This window comes from Jaculus jaculus, chromosome 1 (genome assembly GCF_020740685.1).
Source record: "Jaculus jaculus isolate mJacJac1 chromosome 1, mJacJac1.mat.Y.cur, whole genome shotgun sequence".
Classification (NCBI taxonomy): Eukaryota; Metazoa; Chordata; class Mammalia; order Rodentia; family Dipodidae; genus Jaculus; species Jaculus jaculus.
Genome location: NC_059102.1, coordinates 13,982,291 through 13,999,720, shown reverse-complemented (window position 1 = coordinate 13,999,720; position 17,430 = coordinate 13,982,291). Strand labels below are relative to the sequence as shown.

Genomic DNA, 17,430 nt, shown 5'->3' with positions numbered 1-17,430 from the left:
CATTAATTGAAAACTATTAGGTGAAGTACAAGTTTAATAACTGATACAAGATTAAGATATAAGGGCTGGAGAGATGGCTTAGCAGTTAAGCACTTGCCTGTGAAGCCTAAGGACCCCAGTTCGAGGCTCGATTCCCCAGGGCCCACATTAGCCAGATGCACAAGGGGTCGCACGTATCTGGAGTTTGTTTGCAATGGCTGGAGGCCCTGGCCCACCCATTCTCTCTCTCTCTGTCTATTGCTTTCAAATAAATAAAAAAAAATAAATTAAAAAAAATTAAGATGTAATGTAATGCTCTCATTTGTTAGCAATAACTAGCCTGAATAGAATGAGGTACATTTTTCTTCCAACAGTAAATAGGAAGAAAAAACTCAAAAGCATAGTAAATGTAAAACAGCACCATGTATATGGAGAAGAAAAAGAGAGTTTTGGGAGAACATAAGATAAAACTTGACTTAAATGGAGACAAAAATACCATGTTCCTAGAAGAGAAGACTCAATATTGACTGACTTCAGTTCTTCTCAAGTTAATATTTGAATTTCATTCAGTGTCAAATAAAGTCTCGGCAGGGAGAAAGAAGCACACACAAAAACCCAAAATCTTCGTATTAAAAAAATATTAGAAAGTTTGATAACAGATAAAAGCAGGTGTTTGATTTTAAAAATAAGAGCTCTCAAATACTATTAGAGCTGCATAAGTTGACACAGCCATTTTGAATGGTGTCACTCAGGAGGCAGCGGCAGGAGGATTGCCATGAGTTCAAAGCCACCCTGAGACTACATTGTGAATTCCAGGTCAGCCTGGGCTAGAGCAAGATCCTACCTTGGGGAATGGGGGGGGGGGAAATGCCTATACTGGTTAGCTATATTTCTGTTACCCATTTACTATATATAATTAACCCAGGCAGTATTCCTACTTCTGCCTCCTTAGTACTGGGATTATAGGTGTGAGCCACACACCTGGAAGAGCTAACCACAATGAAAAAAAAAATGACCTTTTTATTTTTAAAGAAATATATTTGAGAGAGAGAGAGTCACAAAGACTGAGTATGGTACACCAGGGCCTGTTGCCACTGCGAACTCCAGACTCATGCACCACTTTGTGCATCTAGCTGCACGTGGGTACTGGGCTGCCAGACTTTGAAGGCAAGTGCTGTTAACCACTGAACCACTCTCTAGCCTACCGTTTAAATTTTGACTTTTTAATTTTTTTTTTTTTTTTTTTTTGAGGTAGGGTTTCACTCTGGCCCACGCTGACCTGGAACTCACCATGTAATCTTAGGGTGGCCTCAAACTCATGGTGATCCTCCTACCTCTGCCTCCTGAGTGCTGGGATTAAAGGCATGTGCACCATGCCTGGCTGACTTTTAAATTTTTATTAAAATGTTACAGTTGCTGGTTGTGCTGGCTCATACCTATAGTTGCAGCACTGGGGAGACAGGAGAATTGTCATGAGTTTGAGGCTATTCTGAGCTGCAGAGTAAGTTCCAGGTCAGCCTGGGTTAGAGTGAGACCCTGCCTTAAAAAAAGTTATAGTTAAATGTAAGTGCCAAAGGAAGGGTAGGACTCCTTACAATGTGCTCCCCCCCCCCAACACAGAATGGCCTGGATATCCATGACCTCACAGTGCCTGACACTGCCTACACAAGACCATCATAATAGGAGGAAAAGATGATGACATCAAGATAAAAAGAGGGACTGACTGAGAGGGGGAGGGGATATGATGGAGAATGGAGTTTCAAAGAGGAAAGTGGGGGGAGGGAGGGAATTACCATGGGATATTGTTTACAATCATGGAAGTTGTTAACAACAACAAAAAAAAAAACAAAAAAAAACTTAAAGCCGGGTGTGATGGTGCGTGCCTTTAATCCCAGCACGTCACTCGGGAGACAGAGGTAGGAGGATCACCATGAGTTCCAGTCCACCCTGTGATTACATAGTGAATTCAGGTCAGCCTGGACTAGAGTGAGACCTTACCTCAAAAAAGGGGGAGGGGCTAGAGAGATGGCTTAGCAGTTAAGGTGCTTGCCTGTGAAGCCCAAGGACCTAAGTTTGATTCTCCAGGTTCCATGTAAGCCAGATGCACAGTGGTGGCACATGCATCTGGAGTTCGTTTGCAGTGGCTAGAGGCCCTGGCTTGCCCATTCTATCTCTCTTCTCTGTGTCTAATAAATAAATAAATAAAATTGAAATACTTTTTAAAAGTTATAGTTAAATACTATAAAATATTGTAGTTTATTATTTACTAGAACTATTAAGTTATAATACTAAAACGCCATTATGTTACAAGTGTTAATTATTTAAAATTTTAATTATTAAAAATTTTATTAAAATGAATTTGATAATAAAAACATTAGCCATAATGAAAAAGTTTGATAAGTTTGACTATTGAAATGAAGAACTTGTGTTTATTTTATTTATTTATTTTTATTTTTTTAAATTTTTATTTATTTATTTCTTTGAGAGCAACAGACACAGAGAGAAAGACAGATAGAGGGAGAGAGAGAGAATGGGCGCGCCAGGGCTTCCAGCCTCTGCAAACGAACTCCAGACGCGTGCGCCCCCTTGTGCATCTGGCTAACGTGGGACCTGGGGAACTGAGCCTCGAACCGGGGTCCTTAGGCTTCACAGGCAAGCGCTTACCGCTAAGCCATCTCTCCAGCCCAAGAACTTGTGTTTATTTAAAAGCACTGTGAAGAGAATGAAAAGAGATTCACAAGATAGGATAAATTTGAGATGTTTTTGAATATAAAACTATTTATTGACCACTGTTCACATTATTTGCAATAAAGTAAACAGTATACAGCTGTATAACATTCTGATGCTACAAAGTATTATCCTGGGTTCTGCTGAATCAGTGACCCAAATACTGTGCAGGTCGGGATCTCTTAGTGCCAGGCATTGTGCCAGCAGGCCCTAAACTGCCATCTCTAACCATGATCACATCTCCATGCGTTGCCTTAGACGTTCTACGAACTGCAATTGTGTAGTACGGATTTTAGCTTCTAGCACGGGAAAGACTTCATAGAGAAACTATACAAGTCTTGTTCCATTAACCAACCGGGATTTGTGTAGTTTTCCTGATTGAATGAGGAGTTAGTTGGTTAGTGATGAAATTTTGCAAATATACTATTGAATTTATGTGAGAGTATAGGTAAGAATTATGATGTAAATGCCTGTTAAATTACACAACCTAAGCTATCCAATTAACTATAGAATCATCTAATTTCAAATGTCATGGCTTCAGGAACAATTTCAACTTAACCTGAAGTGATTTCTTAGGAATTCTTAGAATAACAGCTTATCATCCATTTTTTTTATGGGGGGAAGGGTGTGTGTGGCAGGGGAATATTAAAAAACAAAACCACTTACAGTAAGTATTTTATGCATACACACACACACACACACACACACAATACAGAATGGTCCTTCTTCACACGTTAGAATTAAGTTCTGACTGGAAAATTTCCCCCAACATTTATTTATTTATTTATTTTTTTGTTTTTTGAGGTAGGGTCTCACTGTAGCCCAGGCTGACCTGGAATTCACTATGGAGTCTCAGGGTGGCCTCGAACTCACGGCAATCCTCCTACCTCTGCCTCCTGAATGCTGGGATTAAAGGCGTGTGCCACCACGCCCGGCTCCCCCAACATTTATAAAAAGCTATTTTCCAATGTAGAGGAAATGCATTGTGGTATCAAATACTCTACTGTAAAGAAGCATCTATAGAGACGCGCCACTGCTTGGTCGGCGACGGCATCTCCTCCCGGCCTTTAGCCTGTTCCTCGGCGCCGCCCCCAGGAGACCACTGCAGTTGGGCCGCCCCGGCTCCTCGGTAACCAGCCATGTGCGGCCGTAAGGCGGTGATCAAAAATGCAGACGTGTCGGAAGAGATGCAACAGGACTCTGTGGAGTGCGCAGCTCAGGCGCTGGAGAAATACAACATCGAGAAGGACATTGCGGCCCACGTCAGGAAGTTGGTGTGCGTGTCAGGTATGATGGGGTAGTGTAATTCTATTTATTAAAACAACCTGATGAACTGCAGCTGCTGATGGCACCTATTGTCACGGACTTAGAGGAGGAGTTTGACAAGACGCACACCCCACCTGGCACTGCATTGTGGGGCGGAACTTCGGGATCTGGGTGACACACGAAACCAAACACTTCATCTGCTTTTACTTGGCTCAGGTGGCCATTCTTCTGTTCAAATCTGGTTAAAGGCGAGGACTGCAAAACACCCAGTGACCCCTCCAAAATAAGGACTGCAGCCGAAACTCCAATACCAGAGACTGAAACCCTCACCCCGGCTAAGGGAACACCTCGTTTGACTCTTTCTGTGTCTGTACAGGGCATCCTCTGTACTAGTTTATTGTGGTTATAAAATAATTAGTAAAACAGCTTACATTTGTATTTATTTTCTATCTCATACTCTGTGCCCCATCATTTTTTTTTCCTCCTTAATCCATTCCTTTAAAAAATAAATCTGTTGGAGATGAGGAAAAAAAAAGAAGCATCTATAGAAAGCTCAAATGCAAAAAGTAAAATAAAAAAAAATTCTGACAACTGTCAGTATTCTCAAAAGCAACATATCAAACTTGATCTGCATTAGAATGTAGTTATTCTTCACACTAGTCACTCAAAATCCAAGACCAGATTTTACATCTGTGTATAAATATATATGTCAACAGTGCAGACAGTTACTGAGCTTCATCTTCTGGACAAGAGTGCCAAGCCAGCCTCTCCTCATAGAAAGCGGTGACGACCCGAGGACGTTTCGTGTTCGTCTCCTTCGCCAGCACCACGTCGGCCTCACCGGAGTCCTTCCACTTCACGAGAAGCAGCAGCTCTCCACCGCTGTCTGCGGCGCCGGTTACTCGTTCAGGGTCAAGAGCTCTGGCAAAGCCTCTGGGTTTGTCAGCAGCAGCTCCTTTCTTCTTTGATTTGCTATCATCAGATTCACTGTCAGATAAAGATTTTCTTTTTGAACCATCTTTTTCTTTTGTTGTTGTTGTTTTCCTTTTTATATATTATTTTTTATTGACAACTTCCATAATTGTACCATCTTTTTCTTTACCAGCCTTTTGAGAAGTTAGAAATGCTTCAGTTAACTCTGGACAATCTAAATTTTCTTCAGGTTCCCAAGTAATTGGCAGCACCCGTAAGTCCCTTCCACTTCAGGAAATACCCTACCTTCCCATTCACCACCCGTCGATCCAGTACTTTGTCTACCACAAATTCTTCAGGCTCTGTCTCTTCAAATTTTACTTTCTCCATTCTGTTTCTTTCCCACCTTTTGCAGAATAGTTTTATTGGAGGCCATTTGTTTTTTAAATTGTAGACTGGAAGAGTTCACCACGTCTGATGCCGCGGGCCGTGGGTCCTGGACCATCTGCAGACTGTATGCCTGGGCTCTAAATTTAAGATTTTTTTCCATGCATATACATGGCAGAGGTCTTATATTTATAATAAGTTTACATCTCTTACAAATCCATTTAAAAATATGTAAAGCCAAAAAGAGAACTGGACAAAAGAATTGTGCAGTCTTTATGTAAAAAGTTATCTATAAATTATAGCCAGGAAATCATGTGGAAAGGTGCTCTCCTTCATTAATCATTGGGGAAATGCAAATTAAACCATGACTCACACACCAGAGTGGGTTAAAAAAAAAAAAGGTAAGAAATACCAACTTTGGGCAAGGATGTGGGGATGTCAGCTAGAAGTTGAATGCAAAATGACATCTCCCTGAGAAGCACATTCTGTCAGGGAGGCATGTGACAGAGCACGCAGGACAGTGTCAGGACAGCTGTCTCTGTTGATCCTTAGGGGCAGTGGACGGAGCGTAGCACACCAGCAGTATTTACACAGAGGCTTCAGAAGAGTGAGCCAGATCTGTGTGTGTGTTCACACGAAGAGATCAGGAAAAAAGGATACAGCAGTGTATGGAAAGTTATTTTCAAAATCCTATAAAACAAAATCACATCATTTCTACATATGTAGCTCATGTCCATCTCTTCTATCCACACATACATCTGAGGCATGCCTGTTTAAGTAGAAATATACATATTTGGGCAAAAAAAGACATACACCCAACTGATCATAGGAATTCACCTCCAGGGAGGCCTTTGGAATAGGATTGTCAAGAAGGATATTATGGCCTTAGTCTACATTTGAATTTCTTATGAGCTCATCAGCAATATGCATTACTGGAAGTGACATTACAAAGAATAAGCCACATCTAACTGTGACACGAAATTGTATAAATGAAGCACTACTGAGATACGTAAGCATAGGAAATGACTTCTTCCCACACTCATCTCCATTCCTTGATGACTTTCGCATCAAGTTATAGTGTATGTGTTGAGCATATAGAGTATGTGTTGAGCAGATACTTCCTGAACAACCAATGGTGTTCATTTATACATCTCCTCTTGGAAATGCTTTCTGGGACAGCAGGCCCAAGATTGGTCTGACTCAGTAGTGGTAGCGCCATTGCTTTGACAGTTTAGGTGTGAGTCTGCTGTGTCTGTTCAGATGGCTGTATGAGCAGTCAGGCATGATGTGGGAGAAATCCGCTGTGAGGCTGCTGGGGAAGTTTCCTGCTGTAACAAAAGGAGACACAAGAGTAGGCACTCCCTTGTGACTGCTGTGTCTGGATTTGATGTGGAACTCTTGTAGTTATCTCAGGACTGCGAATGAATCAGCCAGAGGTTTGATCATATGATATTAGGGTTTAAAAAAAAAAAAGATGAGCCGGGCATGGTGGCGCACACCTTTAATCCCAGCACTTGGGAGGCAGAGGTAGGAGGATCGGTGTGAGTTCGAGGCCACCCTGAGACTCCATAATGAATTCCAGGTCAGCCTGGGCTAGAGTGAGACCCTACCTTGAAAAACCAAAAACCAAAAAAAAAAAAGGAAGAATAAAATGGTGGAAAGAACTAGTGTAGTTGTCAGCAGTTAAAAACACTTGCTAGCTAACCCTGGGTTCATTTCCCCAGCCACTCATGTAAAGTCTGGTTCAATGTCTGGCATTTCTTTACAGTAGCAATAGACCTTGTACACACATGCATCCAACACACACACACACACACACACACAAATAAATAATTAAGTTTTATTGTTTTTTTTTTTAAGTCTCCACACTGGGCATGGTGGCACATTCCTGTATTCCTAGTCCTTGGGAGGCTGAGGCTAGGGGATTTGTGAGTTTGAGGCCAGCCCAGGCTATATAGAAAGACTCTCAAAAAATTAAAAAAAAAATAGTAATAAAATGAGTACATTTACAAGAGAAAATAAATGTACTTATTTTATTACTATTTTTTTTTTAATTTTTTGAGGGAGCAAGAGAATGGGTGTGCCAGGGCCTTTCGGCCACTGTGAATGAACTCCAGTTGCTTGTGTCACTGTGCACTTGGCAATGTGGGACCTGGAGATTTGAGCATGCGTTCTGAGGCTTTAGGCAAGTGCCATCTCTCCAGCCCACTTATTCTTTTTGGTTTTTTCAAGGTAGGGTCTCACTCTAGCTCAGGCTGACCTGGAATTCACTATGTGGTCTCAGGGTGGCCTTGAACTCATGGTGATCCTCCTACCTCTGCCTCCCGAGTGCTGGGATTAAAGATGTGTGCCACCATGCCAGGCTCACTTACTCATTTTTATTTATTTATTTATTTGAGAGACAGAGAAAAAGACACACACACACACACACACAGAGAATATGGGCGTGCCAGGGCCTCCAGCCACTGCAAACAAACTCCAGATGCGTGCGCCCCCTTGTGCATCTGGCTAACGTGGGTCCTGGGGAATTGAGCCTCGAACCAGGGTCCTTAGGCTTCACAGACAAGCACTTAACCGCTAAGCCATCTCTCCAGCCCAACTTACTCATTTTTTAATAGGCTTATAACACTATGCACTTATTTGGTAGTTGGGCTTGGTGGTACACAACTTTCCCAGCATTTGGGAGGCAAAGGTAGGAGGATCGCCATGAGTTCAAGGTCAGCCTGAGACCACATAGTGAATTCCAGGTCAGCCTGGACTAGAGTGAGAGCCTACCTTGAAAAACAAAAAAACAACAAAACAAAAGTTTATTTAGTGAGTGTATGTTCATGGGTAATTAATTAATTTATTTGCAAGCATCAGGGCCTCCAGCCACTGCAAACAAACTGCAGATGCATGTACCACCTTGTATATCTGGCTTACGTGGGTACTGGAGAATCAAGCCTCGAACTGGGGTCCTTAGGCTTCACAGGCAAACACTTAACCACTAAACCATCTCTCCAGTCCTACCCAGGTTTTTAACCTTGGCTTACATTGTCATTTTACACAGTTTTATATTTTTTCTCTATTTGCATCTATTTTTTTCTTTGTGCCTTCTGATGTTAATGTTATGCTTAGAAAGTAAGGTCCCTGCCTGTAGTTACAAAAATATCACCCTAGGTTTTCACCTAGCTTCTTTATAACTTGGGAGCTAATATGAATCTCTCTTCCTTATAGACAGACAGACAGCTACTCTCCCAGAACCACTGATAGACTCATGCCAATGCCCACAAGGGTGTGGTTAGCATGTGCCATGCTCCTCAGTAGTTCTGTGGGTGTTCACGTGTAGAACATACAGACTTAATTTCCAAACGGGCTGGGTCCCCCTAGATTACTAGTTCCCAAAATGTTTCCCCACCTTTGCTTTTCCAGATGAACTTTAGAATTAACTTGTCAAGTCTGTAAACAGATCCTGGTTGCATTTTGATTGGGATTATTGTATGTGTAGATAAATTTGAGGAGACGACATCATTCTAGGATTGAGTCTTAACTGTTCAGCAGCTGCCTGGTGAATGTCTCCACCATTTTTCTTGTATGGATTTCAGTAGTTTTTGCAATATTTGTTTTTAGGTTTTGTGTATCCTTAAATTATTCCAGCTATTTAAAATCCTTGCTGTTGTAAGGGAGTATGTTTTCATTGTTTATTTTGATTGGTCATTACAAATTTACAGAAAGGCTGTTAATACTGTTTTAAGTAAACGATTCTCATAGACCTAAATGTATGTATCAAATGAAATTTTAATTTTATAAGAAAGTTGATGTTTGAGTGGACTAACTTCTAGGCATGGCTCCTAGATACTTCTAAAATTTAATTCCAAATAAATCATTGAAGTCACATTGTACTTCTAACATGGGTATGGTCTTCATCTTCTCTCCCAGGTCATTATTAACTTGGTAGACCAGGCGGGGAGGGAGAAGGTCATTGGTGACGCTTACCTGAAGCAAGTGCTGCTGTTTAACAGCTCACACCTCACCTACGTTTCCTTCGACTTCCATGAGCACTGGTAAGGCGCTGCCGCTGCCCGGGGTGGCTGTCTGCAGGGCGCTGCTGTCAAAGGGGGCTGTTTTTCTGCTCTTTTTTTGGGGCAGGAAATTTTCTCTTTTTCGCCATTAGGAAGAGAAAGAATATCATTGTTAGTTTTAATTTTCATATGGGCTTTATTTTTTGCTAAACTTGTGAGTCCTTGCCAGAATATTTCTCATCTTCCTCTTGCCACATGTCTTGGAAACTTAAAGCTCCACTTTTGCTGTGATCACACAACAGTCGAAGGATTTACAGAACATTTCCTCTCTGCTTGGGTCTCAGCTGAGAGGACTGACTGAACTTCCTTCCCAGAAATCACCCTGCTGGCTCATGTCCCTGTGGATAAACGTCTTAAAATTTGCTGTGAAAGAGCACTTGGTGACCTGAGTTGATGGCACCTTGATCTCGTGTGCATTGCAAAAGCAGGCTACTTTTGCTGTAGTCTTGATTTTGCCCTGGGTAAACTATGTGGGCATTGGAGATTTCTGGGGAAGGATGCACCTGATATGTGTAATGTTTTAGCATATTCATACATGTGTTTTCTTTTACAGTGCAAATTATAGAATTGCCTATCTTATGTAGTGCTATTAAAACCACACTTCTTTTTAAGAATTTTGTTATTAGGCTATCTTAAATATCAGATCCTAAGTAAGGATATTTTGCTTTGTGCTGTTTGTGGTCTAGGATTTAACCCAGGGTCTTGTGCACACTGAGCCACATCCCAGCCCCTTGAATAAGTAAGTTAAAAGTAATTCTGCTGGCCTGAGCCAGGCGTGGTGGTGCACACCTTTAATCCCAGCACTCGGGAGGCAGAGGTAGGAGTATTGCTGTGAGTTCGAGGCCACCCTGAGACTACATAGTGAATTCCAGGTTAGTCTGAGCTAGAGTGAGACCCTACCTCAGGGGGAAAAAAACCCAAAAAGTAATTCTACTGGCCTGGAGAGATGGCTCAGTGATTAAAGGCACTTGCTTACAAAGTCTGATAGTCTGGTTTGATTCCTCAGTACCCACCTAAAGCCAGATGCACAAAGTGGTACATGTGTCTGGAATTCATTTATAGCAGCTGCAGGCCCTGGTGCACCCACTATCTCTGTCTCTTTTCTATCTCTCTATTTACTTGCAAATAAATAAATAAATATTTTCAAAACATAATTCTATTGTAATATTTAGGTGGTTTTCTTTGTTCTTGGATTTTAGCCGAGGAATGAAATTTGAAAATGTTCAGACACTGACAGATGCCATTTACGATATTATTCTCGACATGAAGTGGTGCTGGTAGGTGTTTCATAAGAAATTACTTTGACATGCTCTTGGTTTCTGAAATCATCTATTTGCCTATTACAATGAAGCCATTAACAAAATAGCATACTGAGAATTAATTTTTGTTTTTCTTATTTGGATTTTAATTTTTTAAAATATTTATTTATTTATTTATTTATTTGAGAGAGAATGGGCACACCAGGGCCTCCAGCCACTGCAAATGAACTCCACATGCATGCACCACCTTGTGTGTCTGGCTTACTTGGGTCCTGGGGAATTGAACCTGGGTCCTTTGGCTTTGCAGACAAGCACCTTAACTGCTAAACCATTCCTCTAGCCCCTCTTCTTTGTTTTTTTTGAGGTAGGGTCTCACTCTAGTCCATGCCGACCTGGGATTCACTATGTGTAACCTCAGAGTTAAAGGCATGCATCACTCACCCATCTTCTCTATAGAGCGTTGTTGATCATTAGTGCTAGTGTTGAACAGGGAGCAGGTGTCAGTAGTTGGGGAAAGGAAGTAAAATGCTTGGGGCTGGAGAGATGGCTTAGCGGTTAAGCGCTTGCCTGTGAAGCCTAAGGACCCCGGTTCGAGGCTCGGTTCCCCAGATCCCACGTTAGCCAGATGCACAAGGGGGCGCACGCATCTGGAGTTTGTTTGCAGAGGCTGGAAGCCCTGGCGCGCCCATCCTCTCTCTCTCCCTCTATCTGTCTTTCTCCCTGTGTCTGTCACTCTCAAATAAATAAAAAATGAACAAAAAATATTTAAAAAAAAAATGCTTGGTGATAGCTCTAAGCACGTAAGCTTATGCCTTCTCTTGCCTACGTTTTCTTTTCCTTTTTCTTGCCATCACTATTATGGGAAAGAAGTCAAAGAAGTACTCAGTTTTCAAGCATTTCAAAATTAACAAAGGAACGTGAATCTCAGACTACAGGAAGTAGAAGCAGACAGACAAATTGACTTAAAGGACAGGAGAAAACAGTTAGATGTTAAGGCTACATGGGGGGCTGGGGAGATGGCTTAGCAGTTAAGGTGCTTGTCTGTAAAGCTTAAGGACCCAGGTTCAACTTCCCAGAACCCACATAAGCACATGGTGGCCTGTGAATCTGGAGCTCATTTGCAGTGGTGCACCCATTCTCTCTCTCTCACTCTGCCTCTCTCAAATAAATAAAAATAAAATTCTTTTTTTTTCTTAAAAAAAAAAAAAAAGACTACATGGGAGGCCAGAAAAATTAGAGGGACAGGGCTTGCTGCATGACTCTTCAGGCAGTAAAGATGGGTTAGTTTGTTTTAGATCCTTCAAATACATTTCCATTTTGAGTCACAAAGGAAAGAACAAGACAGTATTGTTCTTTTAAGCATTTTTTAATTTTCCTCTTTTTTATTTTTATTTATTTGAGAGAGAGGGGCAGAGACAGAGAGAATGGGCATGCCAGGACCTTCAGCCACTGCAAGCAAACTTGAGATACATGTGCCACCTTGCTCATCTGGTTTATGTGGGTCCTGTGACATTGAATCAGGGTCCTTTGGTTTTACAGGCAAATGCCTTAACCACTCAGCAATCTTTCCAGCCCAAACAAGATGGTATTTAAAGGGACTTCTGGTTTCTGTACCTAAAAGCACAGCCAGGGCTGTGTCAGCTCTGCCCCTAGTTGTGGGACTTGGTTGGGGGGCGGATGTCACTCTTTCTGTGCATCAGTTTTATGTTCTGAAATAACGTAAGTAAAATCTTCAAAGTACTTGAAAATGCCTGGCATGTAATGATTCCAAAGAAATGGCTAGCTAATACTTGGAAGAATTGTGTTTTCTGAAAACCTTACTAAAGTACCTTAAGTCGTAAAATAATCCCATACTGTTTTTGAAAAAGGGTTGATCAAGCTGGGGTAATATGCAAACAAGAAGGAATTTTTCGAGTTAATTGCATGGACTGCCTGGATCGCACCAACGTGGTCCAAGCTGCCATCGCACGAGTGGTCATGGAGCAGCAGGTAACTTGTAGTCCCTTTGATTCTACATACTCGCTTTGAAGTGTTTTTCATGTGTAAATCATTAGTGAACGTCTTGTTTCTCCTCCAAATTTCATCCATTGTATACAACATTTGTAGCCTACAAATATCCTTATTGCATTTAAAACTGAGAAAATGAAGCTTCACTAGAAATAAGTTGAATATGGTAGAATTTTCATAAACGTTATTTTTTTTTAATGTAAGGACAAAAGTTTTGAAATACGGAGTTGGAGAGATGACTTAGTGGTTAAGGGACTTGCTGGCAAAGCTAAAGGACCCACGTTTGATTTCTTGGTACCCACACAGAGCTGGATACACAAGGTGGCATATGGATCTGGAGTTTATCTGTAGTAGGTAGAGGCCCTGGCAGGCCCGTTCTCTTTCTCATTAATAAGTAAATTTAAAAAATTTAAAATATTTTATTTGTTTACTTGGGAGAGAAAGCAGAGATGGGGGGTGGAGAGGGAGAAAGAGAATGGGTACACGAGGGCCTCTCACCACTGCAAACCGCCTTCAGATGCAAGTACCACTTTGTGCATCTGACTTTATGTGGATACTAGGGAATTGAACCCTGGGCTCTAATGCTTTGTAAGCAAGTGCCTTTTAACTGCTGAGCCAGCTCTCCAGGCCCCTAGATCTTTCAGTCAACCCTTTGATACCTGGAAAAGTTCCTGTCTTTCAGTCCCAAAGTATAAATACCTAACATGGCTTCTGGGCTTTGGCTTGCTTTTATTCTCCCCTGATAGAACTTTGTGGCTATTCTTTGAGGGCGCAGGTCTGTTTTTTTTTTTTTTTTTTTTTTTTTTTTGTTGTTGTTGTTGTTGTGGTTTGTTTGTTTGCTTTAAAAAAATTTTTCAAGGTAGGGTCTTGATGTAGCTCAGGCTGACCTGGAAATCACTTCATAGTCTCAGGCTGGTCTCAAACTCATAGTGATCCTTTCTCTACCTTACGAGTGTTAAGATTAAAGGTGTGTGCCATCATGCCTGGCTATGTCTGTTCTTTGAATGTAATGTTTAACAGGTCTTTGAGTTAAAGCCTTATTTAAGCTGGCAGGTGTTTACCATTGTGCCAAACCTCCCCAAATCTTGGTCTCTCCACTTTAAAATGAGGTTAGTAACATTGATTGCATAGGGTCATTGTGGTAGATAACGGAAATAAAAAGACTAAGAGCCCATCACTGAAGTACACTTAAAATGCACCAAATATGGCTCAGGGAATTTTGCAGAAGGGGGGTGTGGAAAGACCGTTAGTATCACAAGTTGGGACATTTTGCACAGAGGCATTGCCTCTCCCCAATACCTGATGGCTAACCCCACAATGTACCACCCACAATCCCTGTGGGGATGACATGCATCCCCAACAAGGAAGGCCCCTTCAGAAAAGGGGCAGGGGTGAGGGAAAGGATGATACCACCACATGTTGTTTACATACTAAGTATGTCCATAACTAATACAAATAAATTTAAAAAAAACCTAAAATGGTAATCCTTAAGCTCTACCCTGACAGAGTTAAGATTTATTGGGTACTTTCTACTCTATTACTATTAATATGATTGTTTCTTTTTTTGAAAGATTATTTATTTATTTGAGACAGAGAGAGATAGAATGAATGGGTTCACCAGGGTCTCTAGCCACTGCAAATGAACTCCAGACTCATGAGCCACCATGTGTATCTGGCTTACTTGGGACCTGGAGAATCGAACCAAGGTCCTTAGACTTTGCAGGCATGTGCCTTAACCACTAAGCTATCTTTCCATCCCTGATTATTTCTTTATACATTAAAATTCTACCAAAACTATACGCATTTCATCATATTGATTCATCTATAGTAATTCATAAAGCCATTTTTTAGCAGTGCTTTATTTAAAAAATGGGGTGCTAAGTTGGGTATGGTGGTACACTCCTGTAATCCCAGTATTTGTGAGGCAAAGGCAAGAGAACGCAGAGTTCCTGGACAGCATGCACTATCTAGCAAGACCCTGTCTCAAAACGAAAATCTGAAAACACTTCCTCTTATTCAAGGGTCTTAAACTATATGCCAGTTTATTTTCTTTTTCTATAGTGCACATTTTATGCTGTGATTTTTCTGGTTTATATCTAATTTAATCTACCAATGTGTTTATTTTAGCTGAAAAAATTAGGTGTGATGCCCCCGGAGCAGCCACTACCTATGAAGTGTAATCGGATCTATCAGATAATGTGGGCTAACAATGGTGATTCCATTAGCAGGCAGTATGCTGGGACAGCCGCTCTGAAGGTAAATACATGCAGCGAGCATTTGAGTACTGTTCTGTGGAGCACAGATTAGACTGTGGTTCAAAACCCACCTTGTTTTTAATAAAAATATATATGAAAAAAATCTTTTAAAAATAAAACTGTATCTGGACTGCAGGTGATAGGTCTATATGATTGATGAAATGCTTGGGTGAGACAGGGCTCTACCATTCCAGTTTCTGAAGGAGCCAGGTAGTATGAGCAGGTCTCTGTTAGGTCAGAGGGAGTGGTCTGAGTGGACCCAAGGGGAGTATGCACTGTCTCTGGAGAGGGCGAGGCTTCTTTCTGAGGAGTACCGTGTTGCCATATCTTAAGTGCGTTTTTGCATTTGTGTTCACATGTGTATGGGTATGTGTGTGTATGGGTGTGCATGCGTGTCTGTGCATGTGTGTGAAGGCTGGAGGCTGATGTTGGGATGTCTTCCTTAATCACTCTTCACCGTATTCATGGAGACACGGCCTCTCACTTGCACTCAGAGTTTGCCTGTTCGGCTAGACTAGGTAGCCAGTTTGTCCCAGCAATCCTCTGTTTCCAGCTCCCAAGCACTGCGATTACAGACAGCCTCCTGGCTTTTATGTGGGTGCTGGGGAGCCAGACTCAGGTCCTCGTGCTTGTGCAGCAAGCGCCTAGCCCCCTTCTGTCAAGGAAGTCTGGAAATCGGGAATTTTTTTTGTGGATATGTTTTTAAGCTATTTACGGGGCTGGGAGAGAACTCAGTCAGTAAAGGACATGTCTTCACTGTTTGGCAGTGTGTCTCCCCTAGTCCGTTCTAGAACAAACCTGTTTCTGGGATTATCTTGGATAGAATGAGCGGGGTTGGAATAGGACAATAAAAAGCATGTACCTTCCTCGGTCTAACTCCGTCTCTGTCTGTGGGCTTACTGTGATTCCTTTGTTCTAAAAGACAAGACAGACAAAACAACATAACTCTTCATTGGATTGTTGCACAGGTATTGTAATGTGTGGAACTCTGGTTTTCCTGTCTACTAATATGCACAAATACAGATTATAATTATAATAAATTCCAGAGACCTGTCCACAATTCCCACAACCGAAATTTTGATCACAATTGCTTTTTCTTTGATAGGGTGACTTTACAAGAACAGGGGAAAGGAAGCTAGCAGGAGTTATGAAAGATGGAGTTAACTCCGCAAATAGGTATTACCTCAGTCGATTTAAGGATGCTTATAGGCAAGCTGTTATAGGTAAGGAACAGAATGTTCTTTTTCTTTTAAGATTTAACATCCCTTCTGTGGCTAACATTTGTAATATACTTGTGTTTGTATATTGAATATCTTACTCAATGAAATTCACGTTTTCTCAAGAATTTGACAGATTTTCTTGGCTATAAACACAAAAGAAACCATTTATTGCCGTGTTCATCATTTTGCTACTCGAGTACTAGAAAAGCAGAGTTGAAGCTCTGGGAGTATGTGAATAAGGTGCCTTAAAATGGCTTACTCTTGCCGGGCGTGGTGGCGCACGCCTTTAATCCCAGCACTCAGGAGGCAGAGGTAGGAGGATCACTGTGAGTTCGAGACCACCCTGGGCTAGAGAGAGACCCTACCTTGAAAAGAAAAAATTGCTTACACTTACTTGCTGTCATGTTTTAAAAAAATGAAACCTACTCTGATGTCACAAAGATTTACGCTTATGTTTTCTTCGATGAGTTCTGTCATTTTTAGGTTTTAGAAGTATGTTAGTAAACTAAGATGATGGTAGCTATTAACACTTCTACCGTAGATTTGATGCAAGGCATCCCAGTGACAGAAGATCTCTACTCCATATTCACCAAGGAGAAGGAGCATGAAGCTTTGCAGAAGGAGAGTCAAAGGAGCCACCAGGAGCTCATCAGCCAGCTCCTACAGAGCCACATGAAGTCACTGCTGCCTGAGGATGAGACGTTCCACGGGGGCTGGGCCCTCACCGACTGCGACCCCAGGTGAGCTGCAGAGCTTTCCTGGTGACTTAACCTGCCTAATCTTCAGTGTTGCTAGGTTGTCACAGCCAACCCTGGCAATTGCCCATAACTGTGCATGGCAATTTTCAGGGCAAGGCTGGTACCGAGACACAGTCTTATTTGGTTACAAACTTCAGGAGGAGGGACTGCAACAAATCTTAATAATGAGAAGAAAGGGCTGGAGAGATTACTCAGTGGTTAAGCACTTGCCTGTGAAGCCTAAGAACCCCTGTTCAAGGCTCGATTTCCCAGGACCCACGCAAGCCAGACGCACAAGGGTGTGCACGCATCTGGAGTTCGTTTGCAGTGGCTGGAGGCCCTGGTGCACCCATTCTCTCTCTTCTTTCTCAAATAAATAAAAATAAACAAAAAATTATAAAAATAATGAAAAATATTCAAATACAATATTTGATTTAAAAAATTTAAGGCTCAGGGATAGAGAAATGGCTCAGCAGTTAAGGTGCTTGCCTGCAAAATGTAATGACTGAGGTTTGATTCCCCAGTACCCACATAAAGCCAGATGCACAAATGGTGCCTGCATCTAGAGTTAGTTTGCAGTGACTGGAGGCCCTGGAATCACCATCCTCTCTCTTTCTTCC

General features: G+C 41.7%; 1 protein-coding gene and 2 pseudogenes across 4 annotated transcripts in view; 2 read left to right on the top strand and 1 right to left on the bottom strand.

Annotated features, from left to right (window-relative positions):
* The window catches only part of Inpp5f (inositol polyphosphate-5-phosphatase F), a 117,493-nt gene that overhangs the window by 86,468 nt on the left and 13,595 nt on the right, over positions 1-17,430 (top strand). For 3 of the 4 annotated variants that reach the window (XM_045142001.1, XM_045142002.1, XM_045142003.1), the window contains 6 exons: positions 9,190-9,314; positions 10,532-10,609; positions 12,460-12,580; positions 14,726-14,854; positions 15,959-16,076; positions 16,615-16,813. In XM_045142001.1, coding sequence (XP_044997936.1) covers positions 9,190-9,314; positions 10,532-10,609; positions 12,460-12,580; positions 14,726-14,854; positions 15,959-16,076; positions 16,615-16,813 — 770 coding nt within the window. Of the gene's footprint in view, positions 1-9,189; positions 9,315-10,531; positions 10,610-12,459; positions 12,581-14,725; positions 14,855-15,958; positions 16,077-16,614; positions 16,814-17,430 lie in introns of those variants that run through there. The other variant, XR_006635118.1, reaches the window with a different exon arrangement.
* On the top strand, positions 3,843-4,410 carry LOC101598087 (annotated as a pseudogene).
* On the bottom strand, positions 4,698-5,320 carry LOC101598384 (annotated as a pseudogene).